Source organism: Trachurus japonicus, chromosome 22, assembly GCF_045865225.1.
Source record: "Trachurus japonicus isolate A0001 chromosome 22, Traja_1.0".
Lineage (NCBI taxonomy): Eukaryota > Metazoa > Chordata > Actinopteri > Carangiformes > Carangidae > Trachurus > Trachurus japonicus.
The window spans coordinates 11,774,310-11,798,073 of NC_140928.1; the positions used below are offsets into that span (position 1 = coordinate 11,774,310).

The 23,764-nt window shown below is 40.5% G+C and overlaps 2 protein-coding genes across 2 annotated transcripts; one reads left to right on the forward strand and one right to left on the reverse strand.

Moving 5' to 3' along the window:
- On the forward strand, positions 1–6,949 carry LOC146963590 (uncharacterized). Its single transcript, XM_085768244.1, has 5 exons — positions 1–228; positions 4,337–4,950; positions 5,833–6,163; positions 6,283–6,458; positions 6,597–6,949. Exons 2-5 carry the CDS (start codon positions 4,361–4,363, stop codon positions 6,826–6,828), a joined length of 1,329 nt encoding a protein of 442 aa, XP_085624370.1. The 5' UTR covers positions 1–228; positions 4,337–4,360; the 3' UTR covers positions 6,829–6,949.
- A 2,275-nt stretch (positions 6,950–9,224) lies between these two features.
- LOC146963591 (programmed cell death protein 10) lies at positions 9,225–21,785 on the reverse strand. Its single transcript, XM_085768249.1, has 8 exons — positions 21,690–21,785; positions 19,886–20,102; positions 19,164–19,217; positions 15,613–15,730; positions 14,720–14,846; positions 13,170–13,248; positions 12,981–13,063; positions 9,225–10,106 (listed from the first exon to the last, which is right to left on the reverse strand). The coding sequence occupies exons 2-8, from the start codon at positions 19,973–19,975 to the stop codon at positions 10,025–10,027; spliced, it is 633 nt and encodes a 210-aa protein (XP_085624375.1). The 5' UTR covers positions 19,976–20,102; positions 21,690–21,785; the 3' UTR covers positions 9,225–10,024.
- Positions 21,786–23,764: the final 1,979 nt, after the last annotated feature.

Consider the following 23,764-nt stretch of genomic DNA (forward strand, 5'->3'; position numbering starts at 1 on the left):
AGGGGAGAAAACATGAGGACGTGCTGTAGTTTAGTATGAACTCGAGAGGATTTTTCTTTCTTTTTTTTTCTTCTTTACTTGACGTTGTATCATTGTATCATTTTGCGGAAAGACCCCCTCGAAAATGACATGATTCATCTCAAGGGGCTATCCTGAATAAATAAATTCAAATTCAAATGTGTGTTGCCAACTGAGAGCTACGATAAGAGGAGCACCTACCAACTTTGAGTGAGTAGCCTATTAAATAAAATATTTATTTTTTTATATACTTTATTGCAGGATTGCACAAGTCGTTCGTTCATATAGGCTACCAATATGCATCTTTTCAGCCATTGGAGCATTCCCACAAAATGTATGCAATTTGTAGTGAGAAACATCAAAAGAAAAAAAAAGTTCATGATAACAGGAAAGAGAGAGAAAAAAATAGATTAATATAACAATAATAAAGGGGGAAAAAGAGGTGGGACAATGACAGTAAAAAAAAGAAAGAAGATAAAACTAAAATATATGTACTGTAGCCTATATACTGTTAGGGCTATAGTTTATAATAGCTACAGTATAAAAGTAGTATCATAGCGTTTTATCTTTTACACAAAGGTCTGGTTAGAGTAGCTCTGTAGATAATCAAAGTTTTACATAAGTTATGAAAGCGTATTCTAACTTAAAACTTTGATTATCTACAGAGCTACTCTAACCAGACCTTTGTGTAAAAGATAAAACGCTATGATACTACTTTTATACTGTAGCTATTATAAACTATAGCCCTAACAGGCAGATATATCTATAGCAATTTTGTTGTACTGCAGTGAACAGTAAGTTTACTCATTATTCCTTGTGTGGTGGTGAATGAATCTTTAACTTCTCGTGTAGGGAATTAACTTTATTTTACAGTAACCTGTTAGGCTACATTAAGTCTGGACAGGAGCCTATTCTCTAAAAGTTTTTAACAGTGGTCAGTTTTCACTTCTCTGTTTCAGTACTGTCCCTGTATTTATAGAGGTATCTCCACTTAATGCTCACACCTTTGCCATGGTTTTGAGTTCCTCTCCAGTCCAGGGCTAGTAACAGCTACTAAATATTTTATAGACACAGACCCAGTGTGATACAGGGAAACGCTGATCTCACCTGGATCTGATCAAATTGAAAATATTCATACGTTGAGCCTGAATATAGTTTTCCCAGGGTTAAAAGAAATTGGTTCCTTGGCTTGACTGTACTGCTCAGTGATGCTTTATTTGGGCTACCATTGAATGATCTTACATCTTAAATGACCTAAACATGTGAACTAAACATTTGCCTATAAGACAGTTGCAAAATTGTGAGCGTATGTGCATAACATCTGGTGTATAAAAAGTGAAAGATAGCAAGAAAGAAATGTTTAATCCATGTGACCATTTTATATTCTGCACATACTGGGAATTTTCTGTTTGGTGTTTGAACCCACGGTGCCAAACAAAAAACCATTGTCTAACAATTAAAGTAGCCAGCAAAGTAACTGGCACACAGCAGGTTACTTTGGCAAAGCAAGTGTATGTGTATAGCCCTTTTTTCTTTTTTCGACTGAAGAAAAAAAAACAGGGTAAAAAAACGGGTACAGAGAAGAAAACGGAAAAACGTGGAAATGGGATAGTTCAGTCAATAGAGCTGATGAAGGCAGCTTCTGATGGACAGGCTAGGTCGTATACAGGAAAAGCAGGGAGAGCAGGCCAGCTTAATGAGAATACTGCTTGTCAGACCGATTCATAAGCAAATCAAGTCAAATTTTTTTATGTAACAAGCACAGACTCAATGTGCTTAACAATAAAAGTGAGCACCATACAAGATACAAAATATGCACAATAGGCATAAACTGGAGGGCAGATGTCTGTGTCAAGTTTTGACAGAGGCGTTGTTGATCTCAGCCAGACTTGACCAAATAGGCTGGACTGCTAATTTGTCTGATATTGAATCATGTAATAGCTTTAATGAACAGCTTAGTACCAATGTGTTTCCTACATTGAACATTTTAGGTCACCAAAAAAGTACCCACAACCTTTTCCTAAATACCAGGTTACATGCTTTGGCAGACAAGCCAAAGAAAGTCTCTTTTGGACATCATGCTGCTGTGAGATATGCACCTGCCTCACTTCAGTGGCCTGAACCCACATCATCTGTGTATCCATGTACTTCCTGTCAACTTCTCAAATGCATGCACCCAGATGCAGTGCTACTGAGCCTGCAAGTACCAAGGCTACAACAGCTAGTTCTGACAGATCTTATTTACTTCCCCTTTTGGATGCTCACCAACATTACTGTAAATCTTTCTGCAGCTGTTCACCCATTTCCCAGAATTGCATGCAGCAACTTTTTATTATTATAATTCATCCAATAGGAACCTGCTGCCTGCAACATTTATTTTCTCATGATGCAAACATGCTCCTCTCTGTATGTAGACGTTCAGTATTTATTTTGGAAGCTCCTCAATGTGCTATCATATATCATTCTTCCTCCATATAAACAGCATCACACTGAAGCACACGATGATTGATTTTATATCATGCTGTTTACTTTTATACCTAAAGGACTGGTTGCAAGAAAACTGGAAGGTACTGCCTTGCTCACTGGTTTAGAGACAAAATAAAATCCTGTGTAGCTGTGATGCTAAAATGGATTTAAGTGTGTTTGAAAGGTTAAATACGTTTCACAGAATGGACTGTGGCTTCTGTGGTTGCGATTTTTGCTTCCGCAGTGCAACAACTTCCTCAGCCCATGTTTTGTTATCCGTGGAAAGCCGCTGCGAGTGAGAGAGGACAGATAAATTCAAGTAAATTATGGTTGGTAAAACCAAATGAACTGAAGTCTGTTTCCTTATATCCTACTCTCAGATAACTAAACATGATGGTGAATAGATTCGTAGCCTACAGTGCTAATGCAGTAAAGGTTTGCCTACAATTTTTATTTTTTGTACATAAACAAGAAAAAGAAGAAAAAAGAAAAAAACACACGCACATCCGTGCCAAAAAACTTTGGGCGGGTGCTTAGCCGAAAAGGTGCAAAAGTTAACAGCTCGCACATCACAGGGCTCCAAAATGCAGTCCATTAATTCACAGGAGATAAAACGTGTAACGTTTCAAGCACAAGCAGCTCTTCGTCAGACAATTTTTATTGTTTTATTTATTTTTATTTTTTGCTCATCACTTCTGTCTTAGGTTCATTATTTTTTTTATTTAGATATACTCAGTCATATAAATATATACATTTGTATTTGTATTCGTTTTCCATAACTGATCTGGTGAGATGATTGAAAAATCATCGTCTGATAGTCTTAAAAAAACATGAACTTAACAAGTTCTAAGTTGTTTTCAGCAAGCTAAATTTAATATATGTAGGCAAAGAGGTTTAATTAACACAAGCGGGTTTCTTTGTAAATCACCAGAGACAACTTGATGATGTGATGTAATGAAGTGTGGTGTTGAAGCTTACAAATACAAATACCTCCTTTAAACTTATATTTAGAGTGAGAATGAGAAGATAAAAGCAGCTGTCAGCTGGCTTGAATTCAGCTGTTTTTGCAGTATGCTGACATTGTTGTCATTGTGACCATCAGGCAACTGTTGATCTGTTTATTACATGTTTGGCCTTTAGGGACCATTGTGTCAACGCAGGTGATTTGAACTGTTTACGCGAGAGCTTGATCTGCTTCTTCACTCTCCTCTTAACTCTAACAGAGCAGGACAAGTCAAACATTTATTTCATTAACGGCAACATGTGGTCAGGTGACCTTATCTAGTGGCCATCAGCAAACCTTTGCCCACACACAGTCTGAACAACAGTCTAATCAGCCAGGAACAGTCAAAATACCTGAGCAGGTGGGCTGCGCCTTTGTGTATCAATGTTTGCTGTAGATTGAGTTTCATTCATTGCCACCAGGAATTCATCAGTGCTTTGTTTGAGGACTGTGTTTGATTTTCAGTTACATGATACATCTTAGATGGCCTATACTATTGAATTCACTGAGGTGACTTTTGCCATGGTAACAGTGTGGCCAAACCTTGTTGGTTACCTGGTTGGTCCATCACTTGTTGTTGTGGTTGATATTTTTGTTGTAGGTTTATGTAGTCAAACGCCATAAAATTGGATACAGACATTAATGTCAGCCGATTAACTACATGGACTGTAGATATAGCCTATCCTGGCTGTTCATCTAGTGCACAATTAATTAATAACATCATGTACATGATAGTTTATCCCAAATGAGTTGGCTTACATTGCAGTAAGAATACAGCCTAACTGTAGCTTTCATTGTGTTTGCAAATACTGAATTTCTCTAACTGTGGTTCCTAATTCCCTTCCACAGGTTGTGAATCTCAAATGCGGCTGGATGGACAAGGCAAAACAATTAAAATGGTTCCTCTTCACAGTCCTTGTTGCCGCCCCTACTATCTTGTACATCACTGTGCTGACACCCAAGTCGTACACGTCAATCCCAACCCCACATGGGCCTCCAAAAAGTTGCCCCTTTCACATCTCTGAGGAGACCATCACCCCCCTCAACAACACCAAGCACTTCCAGGTGTCGGCCTACATGGACCAGAGAGTGAATGGTTTTGATGTACGCATCATTAGCGTGTTTAGGAGAGACTCCATCCAGCCCCTGCACTGTCTTTTCTGCTGTGCAGGCTACACATCGAGAACAACAACTCCAGCAACTGTTTCACAACACTTGGACAACTTTGGTTTTCCGTTTGTCACTACGGACGTCATGTGTCGGATTCCGCAAAACTGTAATGCCACACATGTTACCCTTCATACTCATCCAGAGAGCGCGGCTAAATCCGACCAGCTCTGGCTCCCGATAAGAAACAAGAAGAAGGAGGAGAATTTGCAGTATGACTTTACGGTCTGCATCTCCAACTTGTTTGGAAACTACAACAATGTGCTACAGTTTGCACAAACCCTGGAGATGTACAGGTCAGTTTTAGTCACACTCAAACTCATATTCAAAAATACAAATTTGAACGCAACATACAATGCTGAGAAACAGTGAGCTATGATTTGTCAGCGCAGTAGTTATATTTACCCACACCAACTGTGCTCACTTCCTCTCTAATTATGATTCATTGGTCTATAGTTCACCGATAGGTCAGTCAATTTTATACAAACTGACTCCTTTAAATGGTTCAATGTGTTAAGCTCATTAGGTTTGAATATTATGGATTCCCATTTAAATACAATTTTCTTCATTCATGGTTCCCAGAGGATTAACCACATCCAAAAGTGGGCACAGCCAACACTAAACATTAGCATGCTAACATCATCATTGGTGCTAATGTTGGCATTTTGCACAAAGGACCTTGTGTCTCAGAGGACGGCTAGCATGGCTGAGGACTTGGTGGCTGTAACTAATGCTTTGATAAACCTACAGAGATTATCATCTGCAGTTAACCCTGAGGAGCTTGTCTGCTCGTTGTTATTGTTCTGACAGCTTTCACAGCTCAGTTTCCAGATGCTTCAGACAGCTGTTCTCAGTGAAGAAAAAAAACTTAAAACCTAATACATGCTACTTTCCTTGTACCAAACAGCTGGCATTGTTAAGTAGTAACTATCAAGTGAACACACTGAGGCATTTAGCCATGTGTTTTACTTGGGAGAGTATTGGACTTAGAATCCCAGGTGGTGAATGCAATATGTCAATGCTATGAGCACCACAAACAACGCTTTATCTTCTCTGGAGACAGATAAATATCTTACATCATGAACAAATGAAACCAAACCTTTACATTGGAGCTCAACAATAAAAACTATTTTTGCTTTGAGATCTTATCGTAAAACCTTTACCTCACATTTCTCCAGGTTGCTGGGTGTGGACAGAGTGGTGATCTATAAGACCGGCTGTGGCAAAGACCTCGACCGCCTGCTGCAGAGCTACAGCCAGGAGGGCTTCGTGGAGATGGTTCCCTGGCCCATCGACAAGCATATGAATCCATCTACTGGCTGGCAGTTCTCAGAGCACGGAGGGGACATCCATTACTTTGGCCAGCTGACCACGCTCAATGAGTGCATTTACAGATCCATGGGCCGGTCACGCTACGTCCTGTTGAACGACATTGATGAGATTATAATGCCTTACCAGCACAACAACCTGATGTCTCTGATGAACGTGCTCCAACAGCAGCAACCAAATGTGCGTTATTGTGGATATACGACAAACAGTACATTAATATTCAGACTTAATACTTCAGATAATGTCAGTATTCATATTGCCTTACCTTACCTCCTTCAATGCTGTGTCACATTCTGTAGGCGGCGGTGTTCCTCATTGAAAACCATATATTCCCCAAGATACACTTTGAGCCAAGTGGGAAGTTTCACCGGCCCCAGTGGAATGGGGTGCCAGGAATTAATATTTTGGAGCACATCTACAGGGAGGAGCCGAACAGAAAAATATATCACCCCTACAAGATGATAGTTCAGCCAAGGTATGGTGGCTTACTCAGACTGAAATTTACTTTCACTCAGAACAGTATAGTAGCTGTTTACCAGAATCCACACAGACAGTCAGGTTGCAAGGATGGTTAACTACAATAAAACTCCTTTTATGTCTCTGTGCGTCCCAGGTTGGTGGAGCAGACCTCCGTACATGAGGTACTCAAGAATTTTGGACAACAGTTCAAGGTTCCTCCTGATGTTTGTCGGATCATTCACGTCCGCGTGCCTCTGCAGGGCGGGTTAACCCGGGAGCAACTCAACGTGGACACACGGCTGTGGGACTTCCATGAAAAACTCATCCCCAGTGTGGACAAGGTGCTGAAGAGAGTGGGACTGCTGGGCTCAGAGGGGCAGAGCTGACGAACATGAAACTGACTCACAATGGTAGAGCTGTGCTCACAGTGAAGATGCAGTCAGTGTTTTGCTAGTAAAGGCTGTCTCAGGTTAGTGTGTTAATGCTGATATTTGCTAATCAGCTCTTAACATTAAGCACAAGTGACAATGTTTTTTTTTTGTGGAGGGCACTTTAAATCAACAGATTACATGGCAGTTAAGGGATAAAAAAAAACATGATAATAATAGTAATAATGAGAAATCATCCAACAAATGGACATTTTGAAATTCCCATGCCACTAGCATGGCATAAAAAATCTCGCAATATAGCAATGAGAAAGGGACTGTTACTGCACCTTTGTCGGTTACACTGGTCGTACTGGTTAATGCTACAGTTTTATATTTAATACATGCAATACAGTGTCTGACAGAATTTTTTGGAATAAAAAAACAGGTATGAATCTTTAAATCAATGAAGATCACTGATCGTCATCTATTAATTTGGACTGTGGCCTTCTCAGGTGAAATCTGTCATCACAGCTACTGTAATGAACTGATACAAGTTAGTGATAGGCACTTTATAATTGATCTATTGTTTGTTAGTGAGTGAGTGAATTAAGGAACGATTCCGAATGAATGAAATGTGGAGACTCTGTGAGAGTCATGGAAACAGTGTCATTTCTTATTATTTGCAAGATAGATGTGCACAAATGAAACTTGAACGTTAACAGGTGTTTGTGTGAACATCCGGTTAGGCAGCTCTGGTGTTTCTATTTACAGCCAAATGTGAAAGAAGATATCTTTTTTTGAAAACAGATTTTTTATTTTATTTTATCTTCTATTTTTTTGTTTTTTGAGAACGAATGGATGCTCTGTTTCTGATTTATTGTAAAATGGAAAAATAAAGTTTTTCTATTTCAAAATCAATGTTTGCTTTTCAAGAACTTCAGACAGTGGGGACATCAAGGAAGCACAAAAACAGTCATTTGTCTGTTAAATACAAGTGCCTTTCTTTCAGCAGGCGCTTCTAAGAAAAAGGGAAAAAAGTACTTGATTAAACATTGATCTCAGTCACACTACAGTAACTATGCAGACTGAACTCCACAACACAGTGATAGGGAACATAGCCATGTTGTCCCTCTTCTGGCAGCACATACAACATCCCATGGCTCATTTATTTGCAGCCTCATGCATTTTCTTTTCAGGAAGTGGTTGTCTCATCATATGATCAAGGACCTTATAGGTTTTATGTGCAGCATTTCTGCCACTGGCTTGCATGTATTACCCTCTCAGTTGTCAGTGAGTCAGACAGGAAACACACAGCTGAGCAGCTTGGGCTTCTTCTATCATATTTCTCATCATTCCGAGAAGTCAAACAAGCTCCAGATAAAAGAAAGGAAGAAAAAAAAAAGGCCAAATTACCAAGCAGCAGGAAATGGGCCTTCCAGTCCTTTGGCAATTACATTGCTTGCTGCTATGTTGTTTCCAGGCAACACGGGAGATGTTATTGTCTCAGTGCCCCTGGATATAAACAGCAGTACCGGGATTTCAAATCACAAGGGCACCATCAAGAAAATGACCTGCTACAGTAACAGAGTTGGATGGATCTGACCTTGGAGATTAAATATCAGATAAGAAGAATAAGAAAACCTGATAAAGACTCAGGTTTTGCCAAGAGATATTTTATTCAAGGTTGTTTTACCAGTTAAGTGTAGATATCATGAAAAAAAGGATTTCCAGCTCTTGGGCCAGATTGAGAACAGGAGTTAAATCCACGGCTTCTCTGCTGCTTTTGTTCAAAAAAGTTGCATAAACGCTTTTGTGGTTCTTGCGAGATCTGTTTTGTAATTCGATAGATAATCTCAAGTGATGCACCTCGAGTCATCTTGCTTAAGCAACACATTTGACAATGGAGGGTGAGGGCGTGGAGTAACAAAGAAACAAGGCAACACAACCCCTGCAACCTCATCCTCTTCCCCAATTATACTACTGTAGCTCCTTGTAGCACAAGGACACAAACAGATACTGGCATACTACACCTGAACCTCCAGCAGAGCTGCCGGCAGTTGGTGCTGCATTATAGGTGATAGGTGCCAGGTTTCAACCAGGAGGAAGGAGCAAAATGTGTTGTGCAATGTTAAATCAATGGAGTGCACCAGCCTTTAGTGTGTAGGCACACCTCACTAAAACTCCACTGGTCTGATGCAACAGTCCTGCTATGTATCAAGTGGTAAATCATTTTGGAAGGTGTGGTTTGTGTGACTAAAGGGTTACTTGTCCATGTCTGAACATTTTTTCAATTCTATGTTGGGTTTTTTTTAAGCTAACAAAGGAACATAAAGTGAAACTCCACCCCCTTGGCACCAATGAAGAAAGTAGTCACCCCACACATATTGGACTCGGACACATTTAAAAAAGCAACATCATTTGGAAACTATTTATTGAACATTTGCAACCAGATATCAGTTTAAATACAGAACGTTCATTTCTCTCTCTACATCCCCCGACGGCAGGGACTGACTCCACTTCATTACACTCTGAGAGGAGGGAATGTTACAGGACTTGGTAAGGCGCACACTGTGCTGGAAGTCATTTGGCTTTCTGTCTTCTGATAATAAAGAGAAAAAGAAATCTTGAGTCTGCCTCTTAAATGTCCCACACACCGTTTCCTCCCCCCTCCTCGCAGCTGTTTTCAACCGGCGGCCGGGTGCCTTTGTCAACCCTGTGCGTTCGCAACCAATGGACAAATGACACAAACAGGAGGCGAGAAGAGAAAACCAGTGTAGACGGTTGAGATGCACACTCCTATTGAATGCAGTCCCGTGTGTGTGTAACCATGAATGAAAAGTTAAAAGTAAAATGATCAACATGAATATATTAGAAAAAAAAATGGCAATTAGTCTTTAATAAACACCTCGCCTCACCTACTCCCAACCAGACCAGGGTTATAAATTAAAACTGTCCAAATAAAATCAATCAACCAAAAACTTTGGGCCCATTCAGTTCCACTTCAAGACTGGAAAATCCTCATTGAAAAAACAAATGGCACTTTTCAGTCTCTTGAACTGGAATCTAGAATCTCGACTCCTCGTGGAATCGACCCCCCCAACCCTAAAATCAACTCTTTCTAATTTACATATATGGGTCAGGCGCTCTTCAAGCTTCCACCGCTCTGGCAGTTGCTCCCCACAGGACACGGGAGGACTCTGCGGTCCCTTGTGGGCTAGGCCACAGTTTTGAAGGTCTGCAGTATGAGGTTGGTTTGGTGGATGAGCCGGTTTGCACTGATGAAGACGTTTATCGCCCTGGGAGCAAAGACAAAAGCACAACTTGAGGAAACAAACAGGCTGGAAGAAGCTCAGTGAAACTGTTCAAACAACTGCTTAACTATTCCTGGGGCGGGGTTGGGGGAGGATGAATGGAAATGGTGCTGAACTTGTTCTGTCAAGACATTCACAGTCTAAAGGCAGGTTTGGCTGACAAATGACCAGCTGAGTCACTGTAGACATTCCTGCCCTTGTTCTCTCTACTTCTTAGAAACCTGCACAGATGCTAAAAAGTGAAAGCATGGCGTGACCGTGGAGCCTGACTAGCTGGATGACAGAAAGCAATGTCACCACGCGCATGACATCCAGCTATCAGCTTAACAGTTACCCAGCAACAATCAAATAACGTGTCCTTTGTTTATAAAGCTTATCATGTACAATGTTACTCAACTGTAATGTATAACGGTGTCAGGTGTTTCCACTGTGCTGATTAGACACTGTAACTCAGTCTGGATTGAATTACTCATTATTTACTCACTCGGCTCTCAGCTGGCCTAAATAAACATCTTCTTTAGTTGTTAACAATTTCCGTTATCACACTGACTTAACCATTTGTCTCCAAATGTTCTCTTTATTGATCTTTTTGTCTGAATAGAAACCAAATAAACCCCCAAAAATCCTAAAAGAAAACTAACTTTCTCTCATATTTGACAATTTGTGACCAGCGCTTACTTTAGCCTACTTTAAGTCCTCAGAGTAGTTCAACGTTTGGACAAATGTACTCATTTGCGTCCCTGCCATGAGTCAGGTGAGAAGAATGAGCAGCGGCTGCGGTGTGTGGACACTGAATACAAGATTAGAGCGCGTCAGCTTAGCTTAAACTCTGTAAACATGATGGGAACATTAAGTCTGGCTTTGTCTAAAGACAAAACTTTCCAAGGAACCAACAGCCCACTCAGGAACATGTTGTCTCTTGCTTTTTGTTTTTTTAAACAGTTTCCTGGCAGTGAGGTCCCACTGTCTTAATGTGATGCTGCCAGCCTCAATTTAACTTCAATACAAGAGTTGAATCATAGACTGTAAAAAGAATGGACGTAGCGTCCGTGACGTCACCCATTGGTTTTGGGGAGTCGTTTTTGTGACTCAAATATGGCGGCCTGGACAGCGCCATGTTGGATTGGCCGGCCGAGAACCCGCCCACTGGCCTCGAAGCAGCTGTCCACGGAGCTGCTCGGACCTGTCACTCAACGTTTCCGCGCCCTGATTGGCCAGAGTTTTAACCTAATAACAGTAAAACTATAGAGTTAAAAAAAAATTCACCCCCCTCAGAGTGTGTGCGGGGGTAGAAACTATCGATTGAGACGAAAAAACGTTCTGACACCAGGCTTTTAACATGTTTACTGAGGATGTAAAGTCGGCGATTTTAACATGGGGGTCTATGGGGAATGCTCCCTTCTGACACCAGCCCCCAGAGGAATCCGAGGGGATTGCAGTTTTTTGAACGCGGAAGTGAGCTTCACTTCTCAGACCGACAACTGCCCCCTTGAGTTGAATGGAGTTTGAACCACATAAAAATTCAGCAGCAACAGTGTTTCTGTTACTTTGACGACCATTCAGCTGCATCTTCAGTGATCTATTCATATGTGGTCAGCTTTAAATACATCTGTTCACACCTGGTTTAGTGTGTGCAGGAAACATTGATACTTCAGATTGCAAATGTTTCTTTTTTAAGGATCGATTCTCACTCAATTTAAGGGGTAAATGTTTTATCATCAATAGGAACACAGTGGACAGCACCAAGGCTATCACCTGGGTCTGGTCTAATAGGATTTACTACTTATGCTTTTGATAGGCATAGAAGTGACCCCTATGTGCTATCTGCATTTACATCTGCTTTGCTTGTGTGAAACAACCCACTGAAGAAGGAAATAAGCCAGTGAACTTTTTTAAAGACGGGGGATTGTCACGTTATAGTTCCATGATAATTATAAACAGTGACAGTGATGTTATGCCACCGTCGATCCTCTGTTGCTCATGTAGTGAGGATGGTACAAAGCCTCTTGGACACATTTGTGTACATTGTTTGTTTTTCCTCTCTTGATTTCTAATTGGCTCGTAGGAAAACGTGAATTCTGGTGTTTCTCTTGCGGGCACTCTCTTTCACACTCCCTCCCTTGCCCTTGTATCGATCCGCATATAAATTAATGTTACATGAAAACAAGAACTAGTGAGGAAAAACCACGAAAATGAAACACTGTAACAGTGACCACAGCTGGCCACAGCTGGCCATGGTCATTCAGGTCAGCCCCACATGTCAATCACAGGCTACAGAGGTTCAGCGAAACGTGTGGGCACGTGAATTAATATTATTATTGATGACGTATGACACGCATTGCCAGGAAAGATCCGATCTCTCCGTTTAGACTACAGACGTATTGGCAGATATCCGATTTGTATCTGATTTATTTCCACATATAACGGGGGCCTGAATCTGATCTGACAATATCCGATTCCATGTGTATTTGTCCCGTTTACACGTTCATATTACAGATCCGATCTGGGCCACTTGAACCATGCAGTGTAAAGACAGCCATAGTCACATAAAAACATGGCCAAACGCAAATACTGTACGTGTGGAGGTTTTTCAAATGACGCCTGACTGTGAGGTGCCGTGGCAACACGACAAGCCCCCAAGGTCAAACTGAGCTGTGATTAGGACACAATGTGATAAAGTTGTGCAGCAGCGGTCTGGAGAAAAGGAGACGAGAGGTGCTTATAGAGCCAGACAGACCTCAGTCAGTGACCGAGTCGTTTAGCGGTGACAGCCATTATCCAGGTGCAGAGAGAGTGTGTAGCTATTAACAGAGCGATGACGCGCTGAAGCAACATACACATTGTTGGGGTTAAACTCACTTTCCGTCTTTGAAGTATGTTTTGAGAGTGTCGCTGAAACTTTTGGAGTATTTCACAAACTCCTTTTTCTGGTGCTCCAGGGCCTTGGTGAAAAAAAACAAAAAAACACAAAACAACTTCATTTAGTAACAAAGGCAGGATGTGAAACCGTGTACAGGCATGTGTGTCCGTGTCTTGTGTAATACTCACTCTGCGGTTCTGGTACTGATACTTCTTAATGACATTGTTGACTGTGTCCAGGAGCTCTTTTATGGCGCTGGCTATGTCTCTGTCAGAAACAAAAGGCAGCAGCAGTGAGGAGACATTTTCTTCCTTTACACAACACAAAGAGGCCCAACAGTCGATACAAGGGATGCTTGTACGACAACAGCGAAATTAACGCTTGTGAGATTTTCACTCTCCTCACCAAAAAAACCAATACCTCACAAAAGATATTCCAGGTGTGTATTGATCTCATGCCGACACATGTATTTTGTGTTTGTTCCATTCAAGCAGCAAGAGGCTGGAACACGAATCACTTTCTTGAATGCAAATAGAGACCAACCATTTGACTGGTTGGTCTCTTGGGTGAATTTTTACATAATTCCTTCATTCGAATTTGAGCTAGTTTTGCATAATCGCCTGGCACAGGCTTTGTGCTTTGGGCACAAGCACTGAAGCAACTTAAATCACAGTGACTACATCCATCTTTATTTACAGTCTGAGGTTTTCTCCTGTTTTTTTCTTATCTCACACTATTGCCAGCTGCTTTTGTGAAGAGGTCATGTAGTCTGACACCACCACATTTTGATTTTTTTGATGCACAATTGACCTACAGCAAGAACCAGCACGAAGCCAATCTGACTGACACTGTGTAGCAGCAGGGGTTTGATGCTTTTATGGTAAAAAAAAAATAAAAAATTGCAGTTGGCACAAACAATAGCCAAACTAGACATTTTTGTTGTGTTCCTCTGGGAGCTGATTATATATATTTTCAAAGCTGAAAGGATTTGTCAGAAAAATAACCGGACACCATTTCTGACAAGTGATTCACTAGCACTAAGCAAACATTTTGAAAAAGGCTGATTATGCTTTCTTCGATTGGCAGCTTGTCTCTGTTTATGGAAGCTTTGTAAATCCATATCCAGATGAGATTGGAAACTGAAGACATATGTTGGACATTTGTCGTTTAACAAAAGTACTATTGAATCTATGAGCTTCCAATGTGTGTGTGTGTGTGTGTGTGTGTGTGTGTGTGTGTGTGTTTGTGTTGATCAAAAGCAGCAGATGTTCTACATATTCCACATTACCATTTCTGGCACACACAAAGTTAAAAGACAGAGCAGTGGAGTTGTGGCGCTTCGTAAGATCAATAAAAAATAAAAATAAAAAGCTGAATTTTCTAGTGAAGCTTGTGGTGGGGGTGTCCTTGTTTTGAACAGCACCAGGTCTGGCATCGGACAGTTCTTATTGTTTTTTATACGAGCTGAGTCAGAACTGAACATCAGTCAGTGCCAAGTTTTGATTTTAGATGTTCCTCCAGACTGTAGATTACTGAGCAGAGTGCACTGTAGCTCAGCACTGAAGCCCCTGCAGTATAATACTGGAGGAGTTAGAGAAACTAAAGGTCTGAGCACTGCATTTGTTTGTGTTGTGTTTATCACTGGCATCCTTTAATGACGCATGTTTTAAAACAGACAATGTGCTGGTCAGTGTGTGTGTGTATGTATGTATGCGTGTGTGTGTGTGTGTGCACTCACTTGATAGTCTGTAGGAAGCGTACTCTGTCATTGATCTCGTCAGGGATTTTGCTGAGGATGTGTTTCAGAGCTCTGGCCTTTTCATTTAGGTCCTGGAACTCTGGCTCGGGCCGGTCAATCATGAAATCTGAAGGAAAAAGGTTTGCAGCACCATGAGTTATGTGAAGGGGCTCACAACAATAACTGCAAATGAGGGAAAACACTACTGAGCTCTTTTTAATAACTTTAAACTTTATCTATTTTCTTTTTATCTATTTTCTTTTTTATTCTTCTTTGCTCCTGCTTTTAACTCAGTTTTTTGTTTTTATGCTGCTCTTTTAACTCTGTTTTTTTTTTTTTTTTATGCTGCCCTTTTAACTCTGTTTTTTTGTTTTATGCTGTTCTCTTTTAAAAAATGTTTTGTCTTTATGTAAAGCACATTGAGTTTGTATGAAATGCGCTATATAAATAAAGATGCCTAGTCTTGCCTTGCCTTACTGTATAGCAGTAAACTCAATGTAGAGACACCTGCAAACCTCACAAAGGGGTCCAGACTGCCCTTAGAGAGGAGCATTTTGCCCCTAAAATTTGAGACAGCGCAAAATTTTTCATCTACCTGCCCATGTGCAACCAGTAAATTTGCTTCTTCTTTTTTTAATTGGTGAAATTTGGAAGGGGCAACTCAAACAATCTGGAATCTGTTATTATTACAGGTGCCCAGCCAATGTGTATGAGGATCACGAATGAAAAGGAAATGTGAATATTTGCTTTGCAATTCGATTTACAGTGTGTTAAATTTTCTGCTTGCGCTTCTAAAATTTTAAGTTAGTAAAAAATAAATTAGTCTGGAGCCCTGCAAAAAGGACCAATCCCACCACAACATCTCCGCAGCCGTCTTTTTCTCACATACGCACCTTCCACATCATCGGCTGCCATGCGCAGTAGGGATTCGGTGAAGTTGATTTGGACGTTCTTTTTCTCCAAGATCTTCATTATGATGTCCTGAGTCAGGCCAGGGTTCTCCCTCTCCGCCTGACAAAGGAGTCGTCGAATCAGGCATGCAGAGCGAGGAGGAGAAGCAATCATTCATGAGAGGAAAATATCAGCTATAGCACAGTTTGTCCTCTCTAATAAAAGAGAGAGGAGGCTTAGAGCTGCGGAGAACAAAGCAGGAACTTTATTGAATGTCAGATGTCAGCTGCGAGCAGTTCAGGTGAATGCACAAAAGCTCTCCTCCTGAATTATTTAACCTTGAATTGCAACCGGCCAGGGCAGCGGAGGAGACACCAATCAGTGGACAAAAGACCCACAAATGTCATGGTAAAAACAGCCGTAAGGTGATCACATCCCCTCCCTTTGGTTTGTAGAACCCTGACGCCGCTTCCTTGTCGTTAATATTTCAGCTACATCCACAATGAACGCCCCTGCTCATCATCACACAGCGGCATCACAGATCAGAGATATGATCACTGTGCTTTTATTGTTCCAGTGCAATCACAGAAGGGGATAGTTAAAAAAAAAAAAACCCTCATCAAGCAGGTATCACTTTGATTTGATATTGATAACAGCAGAGGTCATTCATCTGAACATCAATCATGGAAATAGAAGTGCTTCAGCATAATGAATATGATATTAACTGAATGTGATAGTGTCGATATGACTAACAACAAGGGCAGGATGGACGAACCCATCACAACATTTTATATGATTTAATACATGATTCATGAGTGCCACGGCGCCAACGCTCCCAGGCCCTGACCGCTACATCTACGACACAGCTTCACACATCTGCTGCTCACCCAGAGACTCCGTTTAAACATTAAAATGTCGACACAAGTCTCGTCTATTGATGTGGTGTTCCACGTTTTGATACGTTTTATAGTTTTTGATCAACCACTGTTCAATGACCGTGATAATTTATGGAGAAATGTTGAGATAATAATCGGTATGTTCTGCGTGAAACGATCAGGCTAGAGTGAGAGAAGCTGTATGAAATCTTTCTCTATACATGCAGCCACAAATTACTCTCCACACATGGATTTTTCCGCAGTTGTAGACAAACTTGTCCTCAATGTGCTGAGAGAGACTAACAGAATTTGAACTGTGAGCCCCTTCCTGCTGCCAGACCTCTTCCTGCTGCCCATTGACTCCAACACAAAGATTTTTTTTAGAGACGAGCAGAAGGAACTTGCGTGGGTTTCCAAAATATTTTCTCTAGAAACACCCAAAACATATTGACATATTTGGTAAGGGATCTGGCTGCAGTCAGAGTCTGCTTCTTTTCTGATAGGAGCTGTTTTGTCACAATTAACCTAAAATGTTAAGACATTTGAAATTTTTGCTCTGGGGAGGAGAGTGGGGGCGGGGGGGTCCCATCTATTGTAATGGCAACCCCCTCAATACAATATATGACTCTTTAGCTCTGTTATAATTTATTTTTTTAAGTATATTTTTGGGGCTTCTTTGCCTTTAAAGGGATAGTAGCATTTTTTTTAAAGTGGGGTTGTATGATCTACAAATAGCCCCTAAGTACTTTAATTGCAGTAGAAGACTCTCTTTTCGCGGCATAAAAGAGGTTTTACCTGAAAAAAATACACAGTTCCATTGTTCGCTATAATATAATTTTTTCCAGCCCTTCAAAGTGCAGGAAAAATGCAGTTTTTATTTGGACCTAACCAACTCACGTATCCCTCAGCCCAGGGTTAGCACCCGCCGATCAGCAGTTGGTTAGGCCCAAATAAAAAATGTGTTTTTCCTGCACTTTGAAGGGCTGGAAAAATGTATATTATAGCGAACAATGGAACTGTGTATTTTTTTTCCCAAGTAAAACCTCTTTTAGGCCATTTCTTTGGGTCTGTTCACAACACTGTATGTTGTAAATCTCTGGGCAGGGCTATTGCTGGCGTTGCTAACGAGAGGAGTGCAGAGAGTCTTCTACTGCAATTAAAGGATTTAGGGGCTATTTGTAGATCATACAACCCCACTTTTAAAAAAATGCTACTATCCCTTTAACTGATAGTACAGTTGAGAGAGACAGGAAATGGGGAGGCAGAGAGAGGGGAAATGACATGCAGCAAAGGGCCACACCAGTCGGGCATCAATCTGGGGTTGGCTGCAGCGAGGACTACAGCCTCTCTCTGCATATGGGGCACCTGCTCTGCCCACTGAGCTAAACGGCGCCCCCTTGTTGATTCCCATGTTGACAGGGGACAGCGAGGAAATGTTCTAGTTTAGTTTTCAGTTGAAGCCTTGAGTTACAGGCAACATGGTGAGACCAAGAGATTCTGCTTCACATCTGTCTCATTTTGAAAACATGAGTGTGTTCTCACACAGACACACTCTCTCTGTACTGTAGTTTCACTGTGTTCAAGCAGCATCGAAGGCACAAGACAAACAAGTCTCTGATGTCTCTCAGGTCCTCCTCGTGAGCTCCCTCTGCTGCTCAGGGCTCAAACTGAAGGCTGTTGGGATATTGCACTGATGGGTCTCTCAGCCTCTCTCTATTCATCTTCCTCTCTTATTTCCATACTGGCGACAGCCATGGCCGAAGGCGTTATGTTCCACGATTGTCTGTACATCTGTTCATTGGGCTTATCTACATCACAGCTACCGTTTTATTTTCTCAATCTTATTTCCATATTTTTTCTTTCTATGACACTTAATATGAAAGCCATAGAATAGGCTATAAAAAGAACTAATGCAACATTAAAAATCTCCAGAATTCCCCGAATTGGGTCTTATTTTCTTATCTGTAGTCATTGGCCCTTTTATTTATCACAGCTCTGTCCTCATTAAAGTAGGTGCTGCGAATGCATCACTAAAAATAGGTCCCACATGGCGACAAACACACACGGTTAATCAGTTTCACCAGATTATCTAACCCCCTTCAAGGTAAAAAAAAAAAAAAAACACCAAAGAGACACATTATTATGTTGCTAATAATCCCAAAACATCAGTGAGTGTGCACAGCTACGGCAACTAAAGGAGGTCGAATGTGAAGCAGGATGCTGGGCTGTACTGTAGCTGTCACAGACTATTTACAACGTACAGTCTCGGTTGTAATTTTACAGTTTCCTTTTGTTTTGCCTTTCACATATATTAAACTAAAATTTAAGAACGTATGTGATCATCTGACCTCCACTATTTATAGTCCAATCAACACAAAAATCTAAATGTAAAAAATTTAAATTTAGTATAATAATTTTAATATAATGCCAATTTTTCACAGGACTAGTGTAGTTATTGTTTCCTTGCATCATCGTATTTCAGTTGTTGTGGTGAATTCTTTTGTTTCATCTTCATGAAGTAAAATCTGCATTAGCATGGTGTTCTGTCTGTCAACATGTTCCCTGCTGTAGTGTACTGTTGGCAAATTATTACTGAGAGTATAAAATGAAATAAAAACACAGATGCTGATTTTTCTGGGTTTCTGGGCAGTTGTCGTCTGCTGCCTCCAGGGTCCTACCTTAATAAAGGCTGCTCTGAGCGTCTGAGCTGCTGATAGGTTGATCCTCTCCAGCTAAAAAAAAAAAAGAGGAAGACATGATGTCACTGACAAATCTGGACCGTCTGAGGCTTTTGCTCTGTCACCCATCATTTGACTATCTATCATCTGTTGCAGCTGCGTGCTAAGTTACACTCGATTTGCTCTGTCAAAAATAAGGAACTAAAGCATGATGTATGCTGCTACTGTTGGGCTGGAGTTGCTTTACAAAGTGAACCCCAGCAGAAGGCTTAAAAAATCACATCTGGGATTAGATTTGTGTCAGCTTTATTGTTTAACAACCATATTGTTATCCCATGTATAATTTAGGTTTTAGTTTTTCAGGTTATTACAGTTTACTCCTTTAATAACTGTCTCAATATTTTGACAGTCTGTCAAATAAACGCTGTAGGAATGAGTCTTCATATATGTACAGTATTTATGTTTATAATTCTTGAACTGTAGCATCAGATGACTCAAAAATGCTTAAATTACACATAAATTGGCTTCATGCCCTCATTAATAGAACAGTAATTATATGATAACTGGGTTGACCTCTTCATAACAGATTTAGTGGGGATAAAAACACACTGCCTTGATCTTCAAACTAATCCTTTAACAGGATGTAACAGAATACTGACAAAACACTGAGGAACGGCAAGACAAACAGCTGAGCTAGCTTCTGTTAGCACAGGGTGTTTTACCTCGTTGAAAACTGGGTACATCACGGCATACAGCGTCATGGATACCATGGAGTTTGTCTCCGCTTCATTCTTCATCTCCTCCATTGTCATCCTCCAGGGAGGAGCAGCTCTTGGTGAAACTGTGAGGAGGAAACTGCAGCTCACACACACTCACACATGCACTCACACACACTCACACACACTCTGGAAACCACACAAGCTCCAGAGTGACAAGAGCCTGGAGGAGAAAGAAGACAATAAAAGGTCATTCTTATTTTTAAATCTGTCAAGTTTATGACAACTACGATATTATCAGTAGGGATGGAGCAATCTGCTCAACCCCATCAAGACTGGTGCTGATCCGGACATGATGAGTCGGGTCAGGTACAGGTTATGACAACACTGACCAACATCAAATGCAGTTTATTGGTCAGGACTGTCAAAATGTCACACCAGAGCCTTTTGTTGCAAACATAAAAATATTTCCAGTCAAGGTATCAAGATTTTACATTTAGGAGAACAGTGGTATGAGGTCAGTGTTTGGTATCTGAGTTTGAGAACTGGTATTGGGGGAGAAAAGAGAAGCTGGAGCAATACAACAATTCACAGATTTAAAATAAACATATCAGCACTCTGATGAACAGACTATATCACTCTATGTGTATTACCTCAAAATGTATTTAGGATGTCTGTGATGCAATGTCTTGTAGTAGCCTACAACTAATCAGTATTTTATTGATGAACCAAAGGGTTGTTACTATTCTGGTTGACCAACATATTGTCTTGTCAATACAATAAAATTAAGCATGCTTGATATAATTATCCAGTATCCACAGACCACTGTGACATCTACAATTCAAAGACACAAAAAATATACTCTTATGTGTGAGAATAAAAAGCATCAAATCCTTTGAGAAGCCAGCAACACAAAATACTTTACATTTTTACAGATCCCATTATCAAAACAGCTCCAGAGTATTTGTATGTTTATCTACAAATCCGTGCATTTCTAAAAACTGACAACACATGTCAATAAACACCGTACATCTGTAAAGTGGCTTTCTAACCAACAGGAAGAGGTGACGTCTTGGTTTGTTTCACCTGAAGGAGGGAGTGGCACAGTTGTGTGTTACCTTGCTGCTGGCGGCGAGACATTTTTAAATGTATTACCATTTCAGTATTAAGAAAACAAGGAGCACACGTAATAGGAAATCGCTTCACTGTTTCCTGCTCGTTCTGACATATTGATAGGATCTAGTTTATAAGGACAAGAATACATGGGTGAAAAAGTAATGGCTTTTGCAATGCAGCTTATTTATTAGCTAAATAAATGTTTAACATTTAGGTATTCGACCAGAGCTTTATCAAGAACATCTGCCATACACAACCTATCCAAAAGCTGAAATCTCTCTCTTTTTTAACCACATAGTGAGCCATACAGTAAGACGCGATGGCTGCCTATCTGGAAGGCTAAACTGCCCAGCTACTCGGCTAACTGGCTATAGCTACAAAGTAGTTGATGTGACGCGAACTATGGTTTTCCCTTTTATTCAGAGTAACAGACTATCAAAATCCAATGTCGAGACGATAATCGATTGGGTAGCGTAACAAAATGATCGCTATTTAGCCGTTGAGGTTCCCAATTGAGGCCTATGGCCGGGCAGATCGATGCTAGCGAAGGGCTAGCAGGGAACAGCGTAGCTCACGGGCTAGCTACAGTAAATCGTAGATTTCTGCTTCCTGATGAGCGATAACGCGTCAACAAGCTGCTTTAGGTCAGATGTGTATGTCGGTATGTGCGTGTCCAATGAGTACTTGTATCTACCTTTTGTCTGACCTCTTAAATGGGCTGGTTGCGCCGTCGATTGCCTTTTAGCTGCTATGTTTTCTTTACAACTTAAGGCGGAAGTTTTTTAGGACTGGCCTCAGCGACATCTTCCGGACCGTTGCTACGTAAACACACGCCGTCCAATCAGAGGAGGCTGGATGGAGCGACAGTGACGTCATGTATGGCAGAGGACAGATATATTGCTCAAGGCATCAGACCATTGTTATTCTTTTCCCCTATTCTTTTATTAGTGTGAGAGCCTTCAGTATTCATCGTCTTTTAGCTGCTCTGTTCTCTTTTCAGCTTATACTTTAATTTGTCACATCTCTGGACTAGTCAAGCTACAGACTATGAAAAAAATAAAACATTGTTTTGTGTTTTGTTTTCATGATACCATAGGCTATTATTGTTTTAATGACTTTTTAGTGTGTGCCTCACAACTCTTTTTTGAGTGGTCCTCAAGCTTTTTAATTTAACATGCATTGACTACTGTAATTGATATAAACTATATTTATGCATTCCTCCTGTACCTTTATGCATTTTGTTTAGGCTATTTATTGTGTGTTGTGGAGTGACAGATTAATAAAGGCTATCTATCTATCTATCTATCTATCTATCTATCTATCTATCTATCTATCTATCTATCTATCTATCTATCTATCTATCTATCTATCTATCTATCTATCTATCTATCTATATGCAATTTCAGATATGTGAAATGTTGAAGATTTGTGAAAGCTTTATGCTATTCATGAAAACACTTCTTTTCACTTAATTCTACTCTGAAAACAGTTATATAATGCCATATGTAAAGAATATATTGTAAAACTGTCAATGCATAGTGCTCTTATCAGTCACACAGTTTGTCACCATCTAATCCCTATAAAGTGAATGCAGTATAATAGAGGATGGACAATATTTTATGGATACCTCAGCCTCTGCTGAATTAATCAGATTAATAATTATGTTAGGTGGATAACCTCTTTAAAGTAACTGATCAAACTATCCTAATCCTGTTACATATTCTGGGTTTGGGTTGTTAGATGAGGTGAACACTTGAAGCTTGGGAGACTGCAATGTACGAAAACAGCTGAGAAAACTTAACAGCCTAAGAGAAAATAAAAATGTTCGTGCAGCCCAGAGCTCTATTATTATGTGTTTATTCACATATATCACACATTTTCACCTATGCACCAAAACTGGTCAGTGAGTATTGGAGAATAACCTCATGACTATCTCCATATCTCCATTACACATTCAGTGCATGTCAGGAGGTCAAGGGTCTCTTGACTTTCTATCCTATTGTGTAGGAATGTGGAGGTCATCGCACAGACCATCAGTTCGGCTGTCTGGTTATTTTCACTCTGATGGGTCAGAAGAATACAGGTACCAGGTGAATGAAGCCCTCAGGTGTAACAGCCGATACGAGGTATGCAATTCTTACACAGATTTTCTTTTTAATATAGTAAAATTTTGAATCCCCATCATGTTGATACCAACACAAATGTCCAAGGTTATTCGTGCTAAAACTAAATTGAGATGAACTGGCATTATTGTGAAATTGTGCATTACATTTTGTTGTTTGTCTGTTTCTTCTAGATGATAATCCCCTCATGACATGACAGGAGACTAATTATCTTGGGAATTTTCTTACTGATGATTGGCACGATGATAAAGATGTTTATAGACAGTTTTGTAAGCAATATGCACAAGCTAATATGCTCCATCGTGGGTTTAGTATATGCTCATTTGATGTTAAATGTTCCTTATTCAGAGCTTTCTGCACACCTATGTAAACAGCTCATCTTTGGTGCAGCTATGTGGTGGCTCATAGTGGGCTAATGATGGACTGAGGTTGTTGCTTCAGGTGCCCAGATGGCACAGGGCTAGTCAACTGTTTGTTTACTGTAATGTACCTAACTGTGAAGCACTTGAAATCTGATGTATCGTTTTATGTGCCGCCTGGATGATTCAGGGAACAGCATTATTAAGGCTTTAGCCCTGGGAAGAGCTGCTACAGGTATTCATCCATGCAGGCTTAGAAAACACTAGCAGGATAGCCTGCTATGAAT